Raw genomic sequence first — 18834 nt, 5'->3', positions numbered from 1 at the left:
AAGTGTAGCGGCACATGCCAGTAATTCCAGTGCTCTAGGAGGTTGAAAATCCTAAGTTTGAGCCTAGACAGGGTAACTTAGAACTTAGGGAAAAGTTGTCTCAAGAATAATGAATTAAAATAGGGCCGTGCATGCAGCTCAGTGCAAATTTCTGGGTTCAATCCCCAGTGCTGTCCAAAAGAATCCCCACAATAATTGCATAAAGGTAGGCTCTATGATCCCCTGGCGTATGTACAGAAGAAAATAGATACACAGAGGTAGGCAGCCTGCTGTCATCACAGTAATGTTAGAATATCAAATGGAACTCAAGGGGTCTAGTTCTGCATACTCCTTTGTTTCTGTGTCTATCTCTCTATCTCTCAGTGTCTCTCTCTCACTCCCCTTTTCGTGTGTGTGCATGTGCATGCATCCGAAGATTTGGGAGATAGTGCTGCAAATTATGACTATAAATATACTTACATTAATGTATCCATCAAAAGTTTGAAGAACACTTTCATAGAAGATGGAAAATATGTAGGTAAAAAGGCTATAATTTGAAGGAGCATAGGAAATGTTTTCAAATTTTCTGTCAGAAAGCAACAGAATTATATTTGAAGCCCAAATTTATTGTTGTGCAGCTTTAAATCAATTCCCTCCCATCCTAAGCCTCAGCTACATACAATTTACAATATACAAAACATCCAATCACAAGTGTTATTCCTTCCCTTTAATAAGCCCAGTAACTGGTTAAATAACTGCACCTATTCCTGTCCCAGGAACAGGGAAATTTCTAATTATATTTTGAGCTCCTGAACACAAAGCTGAATGTTTTTCATGTGGGGCATAGTTTGGGTGTGGCTCAATAAATGCTGATCTGCACATATTCCTATCAACTTTCCCACAGAAATGCTTGGAAGTTTTTCTCTATTTACTATCAATCTTATTCATTGAAGGGCTATATTAGTTATAGTAAAACATTATAAGACATACATCATTTTCCTCATAACAACAGCAAATTTATTACATGAATAAATTAATGAAAGAATAAAATGGATATATGAAATGGTGGAATGATGGATGGACAGACAGATGGAAAGAAGGAAGATATGAAGGAAAGATGGAGGAAATTAGGGAGAAAAGGAGGGAGACAGGCAGAATCAACAAATATTTCAGGTTACAATTTCCACATTCAAGACATATGCAGAAACTCAGGATTTTCCACCTCCATTTTCAATAACAAAATGGATGTACAGAAACTGGGACAATCCACCATGAAATCAAAATATTATGTAATCATCATACAACAGAAGCTGAGGTTAGTCCAGAACATACTTGTCTGAATGCTGCTTTGAATTAGTTAATATTTCAGATATCAAGAAATGTCAGTACTCACATGAGTACTAATATATATTCAAAAACTAATTTACAGTTGAGGTATATTATTCATTAAGTCTATAAATGTATTGTCTGTTTCTTTCTCATGATATGTAAACCTAACCCTTGGTTAGGCATAATGAATTAGAAACTACTTTCTGGTACAGATATTAATTTCTCAATAATTACTAATCATCTGCTTCTTAATGTTCATTTCAGTTTGTGGCAGTTCCATGATACTGTGATACAACACTTGGACATTCACTCTGCTTTGGTGAAGGTGGAAGCCGCTGGTTTCTTGGAGCTATAGTCTACACAGTGAGGAGAAAGGAAATGTAAAGGGAGTCACAAAGGTTATTCTTCCCATGAACACAGCACATATTCGTGTGTGTGTGTGTGTGTGTGTGTGTGTGTGTGTGTGATGCTGTCACAATGAGCTAAATTTTCACACTTTTTTTCCATTTTTTATTTTGAAGCAGGGTTTCACTGAATTGCTAAGTTGCCGAGGCTGGGCTCAAACTTGTGAACCTCCTGCCGTAGTTTCCCAGAGTTCTGAAATTATAGGCGTGCACTGTGCTCAGCTGTATACATATATTCTGGACTTCAAATATCTGAAAAGAGCTACTACTTTTCAAGTTTGGCTGAATTACAAGCAAAAGAGTAGGGAAGTGTAGCTAGCAGAAAATTATGCCTAGTGCAAGGTGATGTTACAATGACAAAATGTATATTTGGAAAATCATTGTTTAGAGTTTTAATCACATTCAAAAACACTAGGTACTGTGTGTCATTGCTTTGATTAATTCTCCAGCAACTAACAAGTTTGCACAAAATGAGAATTCCTACTGAGGCTACCTGAGACGACTTGTGCTTTTGGGTCTATTCACTTTGGAGAAGGAAAAGAAAATAATAAAGACGTTGAAACAGAGGAGATGAGTCCCACGCCATCTGGCTTGTTGCTCACTGTTCACACCTTGGTCACACCAGGACTTACAAATCAATTTTTAGCATGAAGGGGCTTCAGTTTCCACTACCTGCTGCTTGACATCTCGTATTCTTCTCTTCACATTCCCTGGGCTGTGTCACTGCAAGCGAACGGCAGTGCATAGGCCTAAATTCCCAAGATTTTGCACATACATGGAAAGCTGGATCAGAGACCACAGTGGTTCGCTGATTAAACACTAGGACAGACTTCAAGCCTGTTCTCTATTGAGAATAAGTTTTATCCGGCATTTCTGGGCAAAGATCACTTCTATAAAGATGTGTGTACAGAATACCTGGGTCAACCTATGAATTCTTGTCTAATTGGCATTTACCATGAGGTGCCCAGGAACTAGTCTTTCGACTCTATTTTTAATGGGGTAATTTTTCTCTTGCATTTGGATTTCTAATGATTTTTGTGTAGATAGCAGCAACTGCATAGTAATTACTCTAATTCCCAGCTTTTCACACTATCAGTAATCAGATCAATAACTACACTATAGGCAATCTATGTCCAGTTCCTCATTTCTGGTTTATCAGTTCCTAGTTTTCCCATTAATTCTGGGCTATTATACCCCCTGGTTTCAGAGAAATACTGGACTTTTCTTTAGGCAGTGACTGAGACAAGGCAGAAAATGTGACAGAATGAAGGAGAGATGAAGACCTCTCCCCAAACCCAACAATCTGTAGTGCTGAGGGGTTCTATGGATAATTAAGAAAAATTCCTAATTGTCATAAATCAATTTTTCCTCTTATTACATCAGATAGATCTAATAAGCAAACCAGCCAAAATTTTACCAATTATGTGCACACATTAATTAAGAGAGTATGAATAATATATGTATTTTTCATACTTCAGGTATCTTATTTAGGTTCTTTCTATGTCTATCTATTTTTTAGGGAAAATGTAGCTGTTTTCTTGTCAACTAAACAAAAAACTTACACATTTGTTTCATCAAGAGAAGTGATGTTAATAAGTTTTATTGTGGCTAATAATAGAAAGAGAACTAGGGCACAGGGAATAAGTAAAAAAAAAGTTAAAAAGAGTAATTACTATCTCTTACTAAATACCATAGCAATAATTCTTATGCATCATATTGCTGTGTATACAAAATATAAAGCCAAAGTCAAACCTGAACACAGAAAGCCTATGGGTGTTTGTTCTAACTCAACTACCTAAAAGCCATCGAGTGAGTAATGCCTTTCCGGTGGGGGGCCGTTCTAATTTCTAAAGTGACCTCTACAAGCAGTAGGCAGAAAACCATGCAGTTGTTTGGGGTAAACACGTCACCCCGCCATGATTAATGGGTGCAAGGTATACCTTAATTAATGCTTCTTTATGTCTGACATTCACCTCTCATTGTGATTTCAAGAACAGAAGAATGAACATAGAGATGGGAGAATAGAAGAATGAGTATAAAGATGGGAGACATCCATAAAGTTTCGTAGAAAGTAAACCCAGAAAATGATGGAGAATCCCACTCACACATCTTACTGCATTCAATTTAATTTTAAAATCTGGAAGTTGGTGAGGCTTTTTCTGGTTTGTTAGAGACCTAAACTAAACTCAAGTTAGAGCCTCTGCTTGCTTTCATACCACATCTGGGCAGTGGGGAGTTGTGGGGTAAAGTCAGGATCTCTTTTGCCTGGGACTCTACGATTATCATTGGCAATGAACATAGCCCTAGGACTTAGAAAAGAAAAACAGGAGTTTTATGAGGCAGTAAAATATACAAATTGGTTGGAGACTTGGAAGGCCACCAAACAAGAAAATAAATCAGAGTAGAGAGTGTTTTGCAAAAGAAGCTTCAGGGTTGAATTGGGAGGTGGAAGGCGGGACCTTCTCAGAGGAGAGATAATTTTTTGGTCCTAATGTGCTAAAGACCCTGAGTACAGTGGGTGTGGAAAGAGCTAGGAGGAAAGGCAGACTGAGAGGACAGAGGGTGGTCATGGGAAAATTATTAGCAGATTTTATAAAATGCAACAGACAGTTCAGGGCCTTGCTACTACCACTAGCCCATGGACCAACAGTATCAGGTTCCCAAAAGAATCTACTAGAAATACAGAATCTCGGGCCCCAGCCTACACCCAGGGAATCACAATCTTTATTCTGTGAAGTCTGGAGCTGATTCATTTATAATTAAAGTCTCAGGAGCAGTGGACTAGAGCTTGTCTGAATTGAGCATTTGGCTGAACTCAGGGAGATGTCTGCTAATATGACTTTAGGCATTTCTGATGTGTCAAATGTTTCTGTAAACAATGAGATGGAATACTAAAACAAGACCATTAACTCAGCTGCCTCCAATGTGGAAATGTCAGAAGCCCTTGGCTTGGGACAGTGATGCTTTTTCTAAAGACTCTGTGCTTTATCACTTGGAGGATGGCGCCGCAGGCTTGTTTACAGCGGGGTATACTGCAGAGCTCCAGACAGGAGGTACGTCATCCAGGTCCTAGTTTTAGTTCCTCACTCCTCTGTGACATTTGGGAAGGCACTACCTTTGAGCCACAATTTAAAAACCTCCAAATTGTAGCCCTAAACAAAATCAGGGAAGTTTTGTGCTGAGACTTAGTCTCCTAGCAGAAAAGAGCCACCCATTTTCCTGAACATGACTCAAGTTTAACCTTCTTTATGGCTTAGTAGTAGTGGTCCATTGTGGATCCTGTGATCATAATGCAAAGTGAATTAAATCAGACACAGAAGGTTAACTATCACCTGGCTTCTCTAGTATGACAAGTCTAAAATATAAACAAGTGAAAGTGCAAAATAAAAGAGAGATAGTAGGAATGGGGGGTAGACCCTGTGGAGAAGGGAAGGGCATCTGAAGAAGGTGTGAGAAAGGGCGGAGGGGAGGGAAGTCAAAATGGCAAAGATGTTGTTCACATACGTACCCATCCCCATGATGCATGTAATTATTATGTATTATAAACATGTACTATAATAGATAATAAGTAAGTATGTTTTGGCTTAAGGTATTCAGATATTATCTGCTGAGAGCTCATCCTCTTGGCATCTCCAGGATGGAGCTTGCAAATTCTGTCTTAGACTGATACTCATCCTATTCCTCTCTACACTTTTAACCAGAAGAATCTCACTAGCATAAAATTTCCGCCAATCTCTAGCATCTCAGCAGCACGCAATGAACACAGGTTACTACTACTATTGTTACTATTATCTCCTTTCGGCGCTTACTCCGTTAGGCTGAATTGGCTGCTGTAAGAAGAATTCTGATGAATGAATAAAGTCCGTGTCATTAGTAATCAGAAAATAACAAACGTAAACATTTCCAACCACAGAAACGAGGTCAAGCAGAAGTGAAGGAACACGCTGCAAGGAACAGTAACCAAAGGCGGCGAACAGAGGAGCACGTGTGCCTGGAGGAACTATGGGACTCTGGGAGAACCAATGGACCCCAACAAGGGCCACAAGTACTCTGCAAAGCTCTTTATCACTTACGCTGACCAAGCCTGGAGTCACAGCGCCAGCTGCCCTCTGACCCAGCTCACGCTCCCCTGAATTAAAGTCCCTACGTCATCTCCAGGGTGAAGCTGGCCTGCCGCCAGGTGGTGAGGACGGAGTTCATTCTGATCCATCAGAGTCTGTGCCAGCCTGGTGGGCACACAGAGCATTTGGGCTATTGAATGTTTATAACTTAGAAAATAAAGTCTCTGGTGGACTCTGAAGCAACAATGTATAAATGTCCAAAATTTTTAAAGGCATCCATTTATTTCATGATATGGTCCTTTGTTCAAAAGATACTGATTGATCTCCTCTTATAAAACACCTCTGTGTTAGGCAATTGGGTTCAAAACAAAAGCTGACCTAGCCCTGTCCTCAGGGAGCTCACAAACCAATGCGTCAGGACCATGGATGTGAACTCTGAACGTGTCAGCATCCAGGATACACAGGTCAATGAGGATAATAGTTTTCTGTTTGGTTGTTGTTGTTGCTGCCTTTTAATCTGAATCTGACACTGTGGCCCCAGACAGTCTACTGAAAAATCCGGTACCAAGGGAGGTATCCTTTAGGTTAATCCCATTTGCTATTTTATGCATAACCTTTGTCCTTAGGGGCTAGTATGGCTTATCTGGGGAGTGTTCCTTTCTTGTTCAGCTACATCTTAGCAAATGTCCATAGCTACTCCATCTAAGTGTTTTAAAAGAGAAGAAAGAACTAATGTCTCCAAAGGCAGAGGTAAATCAGCCTTGGGATTGCTGCTACTGACCATGAGTTCCCCAATTTTATGTTAGAAAAGATTCATCATTTGGACCACATTTACAAGCTGTAAAGCTGTTCCAACAGCTTTACAAGAAATGCCTGCACTGTGTATAGTTAGTCAATTAAGATTCTTCTTCTCCGGGCTGGGGATTTAGCTCAGTGGCACAGCGCCTGCTTGGCAGGCTCAAGGTTGTGAGTTCAGTTCCTGGTACCAGAAAAAAAACAAAACAAAACAAAAAAACAATAAAAAGATTCCTCTTCTCTCATCAAAAAATATAACCAATTATAAAAGTACTAAAAGAAAAATAATCAGATTTTAAATTGGGTCAATTCCAAAATTCCTCATAGAAAATATTTTATAGTTATTGTTTTCTACTGCTTTGAGCCAATATAAATTTAAATTATTTTGGTATTTTCTTACTAGATGTAGTTCTAACCACTATTTAGTTCTATGTACTATATCTCCCTCTTTTTTTCCTCATGAAAAATCCTTTCCATCCATTCAAAAACTGCTTCTTTCTCATTGCAAGGCTTGTCAGTAGTGGGACCTTCCTCCATCTAATAGCTCAGTGGAAAACTCCACAAAAAAAGATGGTCCAGTTAGTTTCAGGAACCACTGAGAAACAGTTTGGTTCATTAGGATCTTTAGCCTGAAGGATCACAAGAGATGTGAGGAGCTAGAAGGAATCAACTTGAGGAAACAGACAATGGAGAAAGAAGATTTCACAATACAGAGAAGACCAAGTGCTTATGGAATCGGCCGAACTCCTAGATCTAGCACACTGGGATTTCAGGAGCAGATGCTTAGACAGAGATTGGGATGAAAGCTTTTAAGCCATAATTAAAACCTGAGGAAAGAAGGATATAGACGCAGGCCTGGGAAAAGAAAGAAACTCAACTGTGATATGGTCTAACAAAGATTTAGTAACCCTTGCAGGATGCTCTAGGTTGAATGTTGCCCATCAGAATCACCCACGACTGGTCAGCAATGGTGGCCTTTTGATGTGCTTACCTTGCTCAGTCACCAGATGTGTCTGCTAGGGTGGGACCATGAGCCAATGCCTCCACGTGGCTGAGAGCTGTAGGCCATCTGTTGACTCCATACCCCACAGCAAGGCAGCAAGTACTTCCGGGTAGCACAGCTCTTTGCAAACCTTACTGCTCCACGAGAAGCCAGTTTGAGTGAGTGAACTCCCTATCTTCAAGCCAGTCTGACTTCAGTTGCATTAATTTGCAATCAAGAGACTCTGTCCTACCTTCAGAGTTAAAGATCCTCTGGACCTTCAGTATTTCACAAGAATGTCCTAAATTAGGCTAGGAAACTTAATTTAGCCACATTCCAGCAAACACCTGGATACCAGGACTATTAATGAAGTCCCAAATCTGCAGGCTGTAAATGGCTCATGATTTTCACATGGTCACATACTCAAGATGAGAGATGTTTGTATTATTAGGTTGAAGTGTATGATTAAAAGTGATAAGTCACTGGGAAAAAAGGATTTTGTTTTTATATTACAGAACAAATAAAGTCCAGAATATTTTCATATGAAAAGGATATACTATGATAAAAAGAAAACTTCTCAATTTCACCTCAGGCCAGAAAGAACCTCCCTAATTTCTTTATCTCTCAGTAATTCTCAAGCTCTCTATAACAGAATGTGTTCATTTCTCAGGAAACATTGATTTATATATTAATAATGCCCTCTTTGTTCCCATAAGTGACCAAATTTACAGTAGTGAGCATGAGAGCAAAATCAAACAGCATTCCAGGCTCATACTTGGAAGCAAATTAAATTATTTTCATACATGCTAAAGTTCATTTTCACTCTGGGTAGCTATATTTTTAAGTGTATGAATTTCTGGCAATATATTTCAATTTATATCAATGTACTTTAGATTTTTGTATTTTAATCTATACCAAAGCAGCATAAAATTTGCAATTCCAGTTTCTCATTGAAAATGAAAATAATGTGAATATACATACATATATCGCTTTTATATATACTACATATATAAAGAGATCCAGTGTCACATACTAATGTATGTGTGTACATGAGAGAAAGAGAGAGAGAGGCTGAGAGACAGAAACTCAATTTGTACCCTGGACCATGGACTAAAACCAAATAACAAACACTAATGGTGTAAGCATAAAGCATTGTTCAGCACCCTTAAGTAATCAAAATGAATTTGATCTCTGTTGCCTTCGAAACACTCCTTGTTAGAAGTGGTAAATTATGGTTATAAACTCTTCCAGATGGTTGATATTTTGTAGAGTTCTCATATTCCAACTCAGCTGACAGAATCTACTAATGCTGGGGTTCTCAAGTTTTTAAGGATAATTTACAGAAGCAATAACAGTACGCATGCCACAGGCCTTGCCCTGACACTTAATAAATGGGCGAAGCAGAAAAGAGGGCACTACTTACCACCCGAGTGTGGCGGAGGCCCACAAAGCAGGACGACTCCCTGGCCTTCACGCACGGACACTGTACTTCTCATTTTGGTTTTAAAATTTTCAAGATCTGATTTGAAAACAAAACAAAGCAACACTAAATTTTAAAAAGTGAAATCAAATTTATATACTAAAATATTCCTTTCTTTCGAAGAATAATTTTAAAAATCCCTTCTCCAGAACTTCAAGAAGAGAATACTTCTTTTAAGTGGAAAAGCAGGATTTGAATTCCTTTATTAAAGCTTCTGGAAAGCCAGCATACAATGTAAATATGTACCCATGGATTCTGCGTTGCTGTAAAAGGGTCAAAAAAGCATGGAGCATCCAAAAAGACAAAGTATATATTAGAATGACCTAATTAGACAATACCCTGAGTCAAAAGAGAAAATGAAATGTCCTGAAGCAAAAAATATTCATAAATATGATTTCCACATCTGCCCCAGTGATTCACCACATCGCAAGGACTTTTAGCTTCACTGTGTCATCATGATAAATTATTCATGAGCTTTCCTCTAAGATATTTGATCATAAACAGCCTAAGTAAATTTTGCTCTACCTTTGATTATTGTTATTTACAAAAATACTTCAAACTATGCAGTTTCTGGGTATTGGTCCTATTTGTCCATGTCCTTCCCACATCCTGAAGGTCTTGGAAGAAGGAGTAGATCACAACCAGTAAGCACAATTGAAGGAATAACAATAAATTGGGTCCAGGTATCATCTTTTATTTATAGCTATAAAAAATCAAATTCTTTCCATAATCACCCAAGGAATATTTTTTCAAGTGTTTGATAAAGTTTTAAAAACATAGCAATCAAGAGCAAATACTATTTTTATTACCAGTGATTATTTTTAGAAAACATGTAATTTTTTTCCAAAACCAACCTAGGACAGCAAATACTGATTCATATTTTCTAGCTTAAATTACAGCCCAGAGAAAATTCTATTGACTTACTTTTTGAAAAGCTTAAGTCTAGGGGGGAAAAGGAAGAAACATCTCCTGTTTCTCTAAACTCTCATTCTAAAAAAAAATGCTTGTGAATTGCAGTTAATATACTTTACGGTGTCACTTTCTGTAGCAGAGTAATTGCACTGTCAATTTGTGAAAGCATGCATTCACTCCGTCCCTCTTAAGGACTCATATAAATTGCTCAAGTGATCACTATACAAAGCAAGGCAGTGTATGTACTTTACAATATAGCTTGGAAATTTTCAACTTTTCTTTGAGAAATGTAAAAAGCATAAAACATCTTAAAAATGATAACATAATCTGGAGGCATTCATAAATGTTTTAAGCACCGTAATTCAGTACATCAGAAGAAAATAAGGCTTATTACTTCATTTAAATATTACTTAAAATAGTATTAAAGTTGTAGGTTATAATCATGCAGTAAAGCAAATCAGCAAAACTCACAGTATGTGTGCCCAGAAAAGAAGAAAAAAGGTGCTTTTGGCCTGATGTTAACCACAGGTTATGCTCTAGAAATGATCTGACACAGCATTGTATCACCTTAGATCTGCAACTAATCTGCAACATTCTCAAAACATTAAGGTTCTTGAAGTGTAACTGAAGAGGAACTGAAAACCCGGACCATCCAAATCCTTCCCAAAGCAAGCACCTTCTACCAGAAGGCAGCCTATTCATGACAAATGATTTCCAAAGTCTGCTTTCTTGACAAATAAGTATGTATCGTTGTTTCTATTTTTCTGCCCAATTTCTTATTTCTTTTTGCTACATAATTTCCCACCATGGAAATTTTTCCATCACTGACTTTAGCTACCATGTTAAGAAAATAGTTTCTACAGATGCCAATAATGTCTCCTCCAAGGGAAATTATATTTTGTCTCAGCACAGATTTATCTAATATAGATTTGTGCACTGGTCCAAACACTTGCCTGACACAGTATGTGGGGGCAAAGAATGCTGTTTCAGACACCCAGTGTGTACAGTTCATAGGACACAAGCTCTGAGATGACTTCCATGTTTTCATGAGGGCTTTGTTTATGGCCAAGTACTGTAAATATAGTGGACTTTTTTTTCTTCCAAGTACAGCACTATCTCCTGAATTCTTATCCTATAGTTCTCACGGTATGGTCTGAGGACACATTGAGATTCTTGCTGCAAAAGTGCAGATATCTCACAAGCATTTAAAACTCATGAATTAGCATTTCTGGTGGTATTAGCCTTAGCTAATATTGCAAAATTACTATTGTCATTTTGCAAAGTGACAGCCTGTTATATGTTAGATTCTAGAGGTATGAAACATCAGGGGCCTCCTTTCGAGGACAGACCTGTCTGGCAAAAAGTCTGTCATAATTTAGATCAGCAGTGCCCCTGAAAGCCTCACACATTCAGAGGTGGAATATACACATTGGAATGTGTCAGGATCATAGGGGCATTGTGCTCATTAGTGGACTGATCCACTGATGAGTTAGTGAGTAAGTATGCTGTTAAATGGTGGGTCGTCGTTAGGAGGCCCCGTGGGACGTGACCTGAAAGAACACACCTCCCACCACGATTCCTCCCTTCTCTCTCTGATTCTTGGTCACAGAAGGAACTTTCCTCCCTGACGGGCCGTTCCATCACTCTTTCTGCATTTCAGTCTCCCAGCCATGTACTGAAACGTCTCAAACTCTGAGCCAAATAAGTCTGTCCTCTTCTAACTTGTTAGTGTTGGGATCTGCATCAGTGCCAACAGGAAAGAGACTAGGATGAAGACAAACCTGAGGCTGAGAGCTGCATTTTATGTGGCATTTGGTGAAATGGTAGTAAATACAATGATAAATGGACACTTACCCAAAAGGTGTGAAAGATGCTTTACAGAAGTCAGCCACGTGAATGCAGGGAGGAGTGTGTCTAGAGGTGTGCAGTTATAACTCAGTATGATTTTAATCTGCACTTCCCTGATGGTTGATGCTGCTGACCATCTGCTTATATGCTTATATTCCACACATACATCCTTCTTAGTGAAATATCTGTTCATAGTTTTTGCCCATTTGCAAATTGGACATCATATTCTTTTGAATTTAGGGAGTATTCTAAGTACTCTTCTTTTACAGAACAAGTGATTGCACATATTATATCAGGCAGAGGAGAAGCATGAATGCAAAGGAAAAGATATGCCATAGTTAAGGGATAACAGGATTTTCTAACTTTTGTAGAAACATTAGCAACTAGGAGAAGAAATCAGTGTAAGTGTCTAAAATATTAAATCATTAAAATACCTACAAGTCGATTGCAGGTAGAGCTCAAAGGCAAATCCCACTCTATATGGTCAAACTGTGACAAGAACTGTATTAGAAAAGCTCTGTTCAGGACAAAAATAAATATAAAATAATCCAGTAATTATTGGCAGAAACTTTTCATCTTTTTCTCTTTATCTTATCACCAATTCTGGCACACTCTTCCATGATTTTGGGGTCTTAATGTATCCAGAATTCATAATCAAGTAAATTTGATGAAAACAAGCTATAAAAAAAACTATTTCTATAATTTTACTTAATGGCAAAAAGGTTAAGGTTTTCATTTACTATCAGAAAGTAGGGCAGGAATGTCTATTTTCATGTAGTACTATCTATTAACACAGTACTATAAGTTATAATCAGTGAAACAAACGAGAAAAAAGCACAGACTTTGGAAAAGAGGAAAATAAAACTGAACTTACACAATATTACTTTATTGTCTAAATTAAAAAGTCAGAAGGAATCTGAAAGATAAAAACTAACAAATCTTTCTAGGATTGAGTTAAGTAAGCTGTAAGACAGAATTTCTATATACTAACAATAACAGGCACAGATCAAAATTAAATAATATTCTATCTTTTACACTCATTCTAAGGAAAATTAAACATTTAGTTAGACATATAACAAACATGTAAAGGAACTACATACTGAACCTTACAAGATGATGATAAAAATTTACAAGGTTGTAAATAAATAATAAGCTGCATTACGTACATAGATTGCTAAAGCCAATATAGTTGTCACTTTTCCCTGAACCGGCGATGGCGAACATTTTAGAGCTTTCAATGATACAAACAGGCCCTCTGTGGCATGCATGCCATAGATTCACCACCACTGCCCTAAACTGATATGTAAGTTTAATGTAGTTTCTATAATACACCAGTAAGTGTTTTAACTTTGTGTTTTAACGTTGTGTAAAGCAAGTTTATATTAAAATGTATGAGTAAAACACAGAACTTTCACTACCTAAAACAATTTTGACTAAAAATAATAAAGTGGAATGAATTACTCTACCAAATATTAAGATTTACTATATAGCCACAATGATGAAGATAGTGTGTAATTGGAAGAGGAAGAGATACACAGATCTATGGAACAAAATGGAAGACCTAGAAACAGATACAAAAAATAGCTGAACTGATTTTTGACAACTATACAAAATCATTTCAGTGGAATAATGATAATGCCAAATAAATGGTGCTGGAGAAATTGAATAAGCAGGTAAAAAAAAAGTGAACTTCAACCTAAATCTGCTTCATGTATAAGAATTAACACAAACTAGCCCATGAGCTCCAGTGTAATAAATAAAACTCCACAACTTTTACAGAACTTCTAGAAAAAAATAGACAATCTTTGACATTTAAGAATCACTAAAAAGCTTTTAGATTTGACACCAAGTGTATGCTCCATAAAAGGAAAGAACAATAAACTGGAAATCATCTAAATCCAAAGCTTTTGCTTTGTGAACTCCCAAATGAAGTGCATGAAGTGGCAAGCTACAGAATGACAAAAATATTTTCAAACCATTTATGTGGTAATAAAATAAAAGCCCTAAAACTTCAGTAACAGAAAAGACACTGTATTAGTCACTTTCCCACTGCTGGGACAAAAATCCCAACACCTGCAATATAAAGGAGAAGAGGTGTTTTGGCTCAAGGTTTCGGTGGGCTCATCCATGGTCAGCTGGCTCCAATGCAGAAATGATAGGGTAGAAGAGTATGAAAGGATAAACATGCACAACCCAGCAGAGAAGAGGAGGAAGGAAGGAGCTGGGGATGAGAATGTATCCTTCTAAGTCATCACCCCAGTGACCCAACACCAACCAGGCCCCACTTTGTAACAGCAGGTTCAGCTGTTAATTTATCAATTGATTGATCCACAGATGAATATAGCACCCCCATGATGCAATCACCTTCCAAAAGCTCCAACTCTGAAAACATGAGACTCTGGGAGGACACTTTAGATTCAAACAATAACATGTACTATCCAATTGCAAAATGGGCAAAAGACATCAAGAAATATTTCACTGCAGTGGATGTATGGATGGAAAGTACACACATAAAAGGATGTTCCAAATCATCAGTCACCAACAAGAGAGAGGACATGTTGAAAGTGGCTTAGTCCAACACTGTTTGTGGGGTTGTAAATGTTAGAGCCACTCTGCAAAACAGTTTGACAGTTATTACTAATAAAGATAATCACACAAGTACCATGTGACCTGGAAACTGCACACTTGGGAGTTTAGACCAGGAGATGAAAACACATTTGCAGCAAAACTTGTATACAATAGTTGATACAGCCTTATTTGTAATACCTCAGAGTGGAAACAACCCAGATGTCCTCTGGTGGGTAAATGACTAAGTAAATAGTGGTTCACATAAACTATCATCTAATACTCAGTAATAATGAGAAAGGACTCTCCATACATCCCATCCTTGAATTGGAAAAAGTTAGGGATCCCTACCTTAACTATATGATGGATACAGAAACTTACATGTGTGATCAAATTGTAAAGAACTAAATAAATAGATACACGTAAACTTGTGAACCAAATTCAAAAGCAAGCAGACAAACACAGATTACATCTGCCTCTCTCTCATTCCTTTTCCTTTCTTTCCTCTCCCCTTGCTTTCCTTCCTCCTCACCTCCTGCAGGCTGTTGGTGGCTTGACTAACTCTCTTTCTGTGCATCAGCTGTGTTATGCTGCTCTAACAAAGCCCAAGACCCTGGGCACAAGAAGGAGCCAGCATCTTCCCAGAAGCCACAGGAAAGATGTGTAGAGGCCTGAGAGAAATACACCTCTCATCGTGAATGGTACCCTTGAAAATTCACAAGCACCTTCTCTAGGGTATAAAGGGCTCCATCCTAACACATATGTGTTGATTTTCCAGATTAGGCCAGGTTTTCTACTGGCTACTCAAGCACCTCGGCTTCTGTTGACCTCCCCACCATGTGGAGAACAAGAACACGGGAACCCATGAACACAGAAAAAAGAGCCAAGTGACATCAACATCTTCTGATATTCAGGATCTCAGTTTGGTGTCTGATTCTACTTATCCACATAATGCTGGTGTTCATTTCCTATGTGGATTAATCTAAACAGACAATGGCTACAGTGTGCTAGACTTAAATGACTATAACTTTCTAACAAGTTTGAAGAACCTCATATTAAGTCAAATTAAATATGTTTCCCTAGGCAGAATAAGCCAGAGATCTTAATAGAAAATGTGTACTAATTAGGTATGCTCAAATGGGATGAGTATTACAGAGTGTCTCAGCCATGTCAGACCAAATACTTCTGTGTAGAGCACAGTATGGGAAATGCTGGTAAAGGTCATATGTGTAACTGATGAATAAATACAAAAAGAAACTCTGGTAATAAGAGACTGCAAAGTGCCACAAGCTATTTCCTCCTAAAAGAATCCAAATAGAACATAAAAGTGACAATATGTCTGAAATTGTGGCCAGCTGACTAAACAGTCCTAAAATTGAAAACCTTAGACCTCTGCCTCGTGACACCTCATGACCTCTGCCAAGTAATCACTTGGAGGCAAAGCATGAAGAGCTACTGAAATCACATACATTGACAACCTGTGTGACATGATCCTGTTTGACGATCCAAGGTAAAGTCTTAATGTTTTTAAATTAAAAGAAAAAATATTATCCAGTGGTGCTAAGCTGTACCAGAAACACAGATATAGGTGATACAGTGGACAACTTACTATACATGATGCTGTAAATGCTTTTAATGTAGAAATACCTAGTGATCAAATTAAGACATGACCTAAAAAATGTAAATGATCAAGTTGGCCTGGAAATAAACAGCCACTGTCAGTATAAAAAAGTTGTACAGAGCCATGAAAATCTTAAAACACCTTCAATGAATACACCAAAAAGGGCAATCAAAATCAAGACTGTAGTTTGGTGAAGGTTTTCACCTTTATGTTCAGGGTATGAAATACTATACATCTAGAGTGATCTCCCATAGTGACTCAGGTTTATGACCAAGTAGTAAACTTTCAGTTAGTTGACAAATCTCATACAGCATGCTTAGTACAAAAAGCAAACAAATCAATAGGAGACCCCAGCCTTTTTTCCTATTTTCTAGCACATGCAGAAGCATCTGGAAGACTAGCCATGCCCAGTCTGAGCATTAGACATAGCAAACTAATTCTTAGTCATCTTCAGTAATTTTTTAAAAAAACTCAGCCGTTATATCTGGCTCTTTACCTGAACCCTCAAATTCAAAATAAATTCAAAATGTCACCTATATTGTTGTTCCCTTTCTCACTAATATATCAGTCCAATTAATAAGAAACATTTATATTTTATATTTTAACTTATTTATATTTTATATAAATGTTCCTTCTCATATTCACATTCTTTCAATATTTAAACTTATTTATATTTTATGTAAATAAGTTCCTTCTCATATTCACATTCCCTCAACTCTGTTCATATTTCTTTAGTGACTTAGCTTTACTGAGAATTCACCAGCATAGTTTTGTTAACAAAAGAAACTAACTGAACTGATAGGAGCGCAAGGACAGAGATTAGCTGGTGGACACAAGCACTATGTGCGCCGAGGGTAACCTACAGTATTCGGCAGAAATGGATTCAGCTGCTTGGTTTGAGGTTGTTCGTCTTGGGTCTGTCAAAGCAACAAAAAGAGGTGGAGGAGGCCCCTGTGCCCAGCTTCAGTCTCGTTGAGCAGACCAACTTAAAAAGCAATTATGATACACATTAAAAATGTTCAGAGCACGCTTCCTGCATACACTATTGCAGAATTATTTATAACTAGAGCTTGAAGTTAATCATACTTAACATTAGTAACATGAAAAGAATGGGGCTTAAGCAAATGTTTAGTCTTGGAAATACTCAATGACTGACCATAGTCTCTTGTCCAAGTATCTGCGACACAGTCATATAAGACATATAACATACACAAGCTCATTCCTCTGTGGAATGAATGGACGTTAGTGTAAAGAAGGTGACTTTGAAGGCAGTGGAAAAGGAATTTACAATTTTAAGCAGGTGTGGAAAACTGAAGGTGTGTTTCATGATGAAAATTGAACTACATTCTACGGTCGAAGGACAGGTGAATTAGATAGGAGGTGAGCACGCATGAAGGGAGATCAGCCCAATGGCAGAGTGGATTTATCGTGCAGTATAAACCCAAAAGTAACTGGACTTGAAATCAGTTGAACTGCAGGTGAGCTTGGCACCACCACTGGCTGTAACAGTTTCATCAAACTCTATAATATTGTTGAATGAGAGTACCATGAAAAAAACGCAAAAACAATGCCTTTATAGTAGAGCTGCTGTAAACATCAATAACTCCAGAAACTTCCTGTAGCACTGTACAGCAAATCCCTGTATTGATCAACTCTTTCATGGGCTCATTTAGTCAGTGCTAAAGGATTCTATCTTATAATATTGAGCATGCTAAATTATAGAATGTAGACAAGCATATTTGAATCATATGCTTCACAAAATAATTTCAGTACAGTTAATATGGTATTAGCAAGACATTAGAGAGAAATGGAAATAGTGGAGCTGGACTTTGTAGAACTTTTTTTTTGTTTGGTCTTTTGAGACAGAGTCTTGCTATGCTAGCTATGCTGGCCAGGCTGGCACCAAACTCACAACACTCTTCCTGCCTCAGCTTCCTGAATGCTGGGATTACAGGTGTGCACCACCATGCCCAGGTCCATGCAGAAAAATTGATATGATCAAATCTACTGAATTGATTAAATAACTGGAAAAAGAAAATTCACCTTTGTATTCTCCAAAAGTGATGTCAAAATTCATGGAATAGAGTGAGCAGTACAAGCATAGATGCTTGAAAAATATAAAATGAAAATATTCAATTCTGGCTTCTAGGCAGCTTCAGAAACATGTTTTACAATCATCACTCAAAGGCAAAGAAAAAACAATTGAAAATCACAGAGAATTCATAATGGGAACAGTTTATATAAATAATATATGGAAAATCTACACTTAAACCTTAATTGAGGAAGTGCTTAACACATTAAAATCAAACAAAAACTGAAAACACAATACATACATAGCTGCAATTCATATAAAATGAAATTATTTACATATGTATATACCTTTCAAAAATTACAAAGTGTTGTAAAAGTATTTTTGCAATAGTCTCTAACTACTGATTCAGGCCATCTCAATTAAGAAAGTCCCTTTTGTAGATAGTTAAAAACAAATGCTACTCATGATATCAAATAAAAAAATTAATATTTAATCTTCTGCTCTTGAAAGTTTAGCTTTTCTATGGTACCTACTCTAAGAAAAACAAAGCACAAAAAAACACACTGCCCACTGGATTATGGATGGTAATTTCACTTATAATACTAAAAGTAATTACATAAGATAGCTAAAGGAAAACGAAGAATAAAATAAATAACTTTCTGAAAGGTGTTTCTTCTTATAATCTATATCTATAAAACCTCTAGCTTTGTTAGCAAAACTACTTTTTCCTTCATTTTTGTGGTAATACTAGTCATTTTTAATACTAATCATTTTTTCTTTGAAATGATCACCAGATACACATGAAATTTGAGATAATTTGGAAAAT

The 18834-nt window shown here is 37.3% G+C and overlaps 1 protein-coding gene across 1 annotated transcript in view; it reads right to left on the bottom strand.

Annotated features, from left to right (window-relative positions):
- The window catches only part of Cntn3 (contactin 3 (plasmacytoma associated)), a 319768-nt gene that overhangs the window by 131115 nt on the left and 169819 nt on the right, over positions 1–18834 (bottom strand). Inside the window, exon 5 of the mRNA XM_005383763.2 lies at positions 8974–9069. Coding sequence (XP_005383820.1) covers positions 8974–9069 — 96 coding nt within the window. The remainder of the gene's footprint in view (positions 1–8973; positions 9070–18834) is intronic.

Source organism: Chinchilla lanigera, unplaced genomic scaffold (genome assembly GCF_000276665.1).
Source record: "Chinchilla lanigera isolate Chin_1 unplaced genomic scaffold, ChiLan1.0 scaffold00020, whole genome shotgun sequence".
Classification (NCBI taxonomy): domain Eukaryota; kingdom Metazoa; phylum Chordata; class Mammalia; order Rodentia; family Chinchillidae; genus Chinchilla; species Chinchilla lanigera.
The sequence above is the reverse complement of the archived record's forward strand: the minus strand, read 5'-3'. Positions and strand labels throughout refer to the sequence as shown.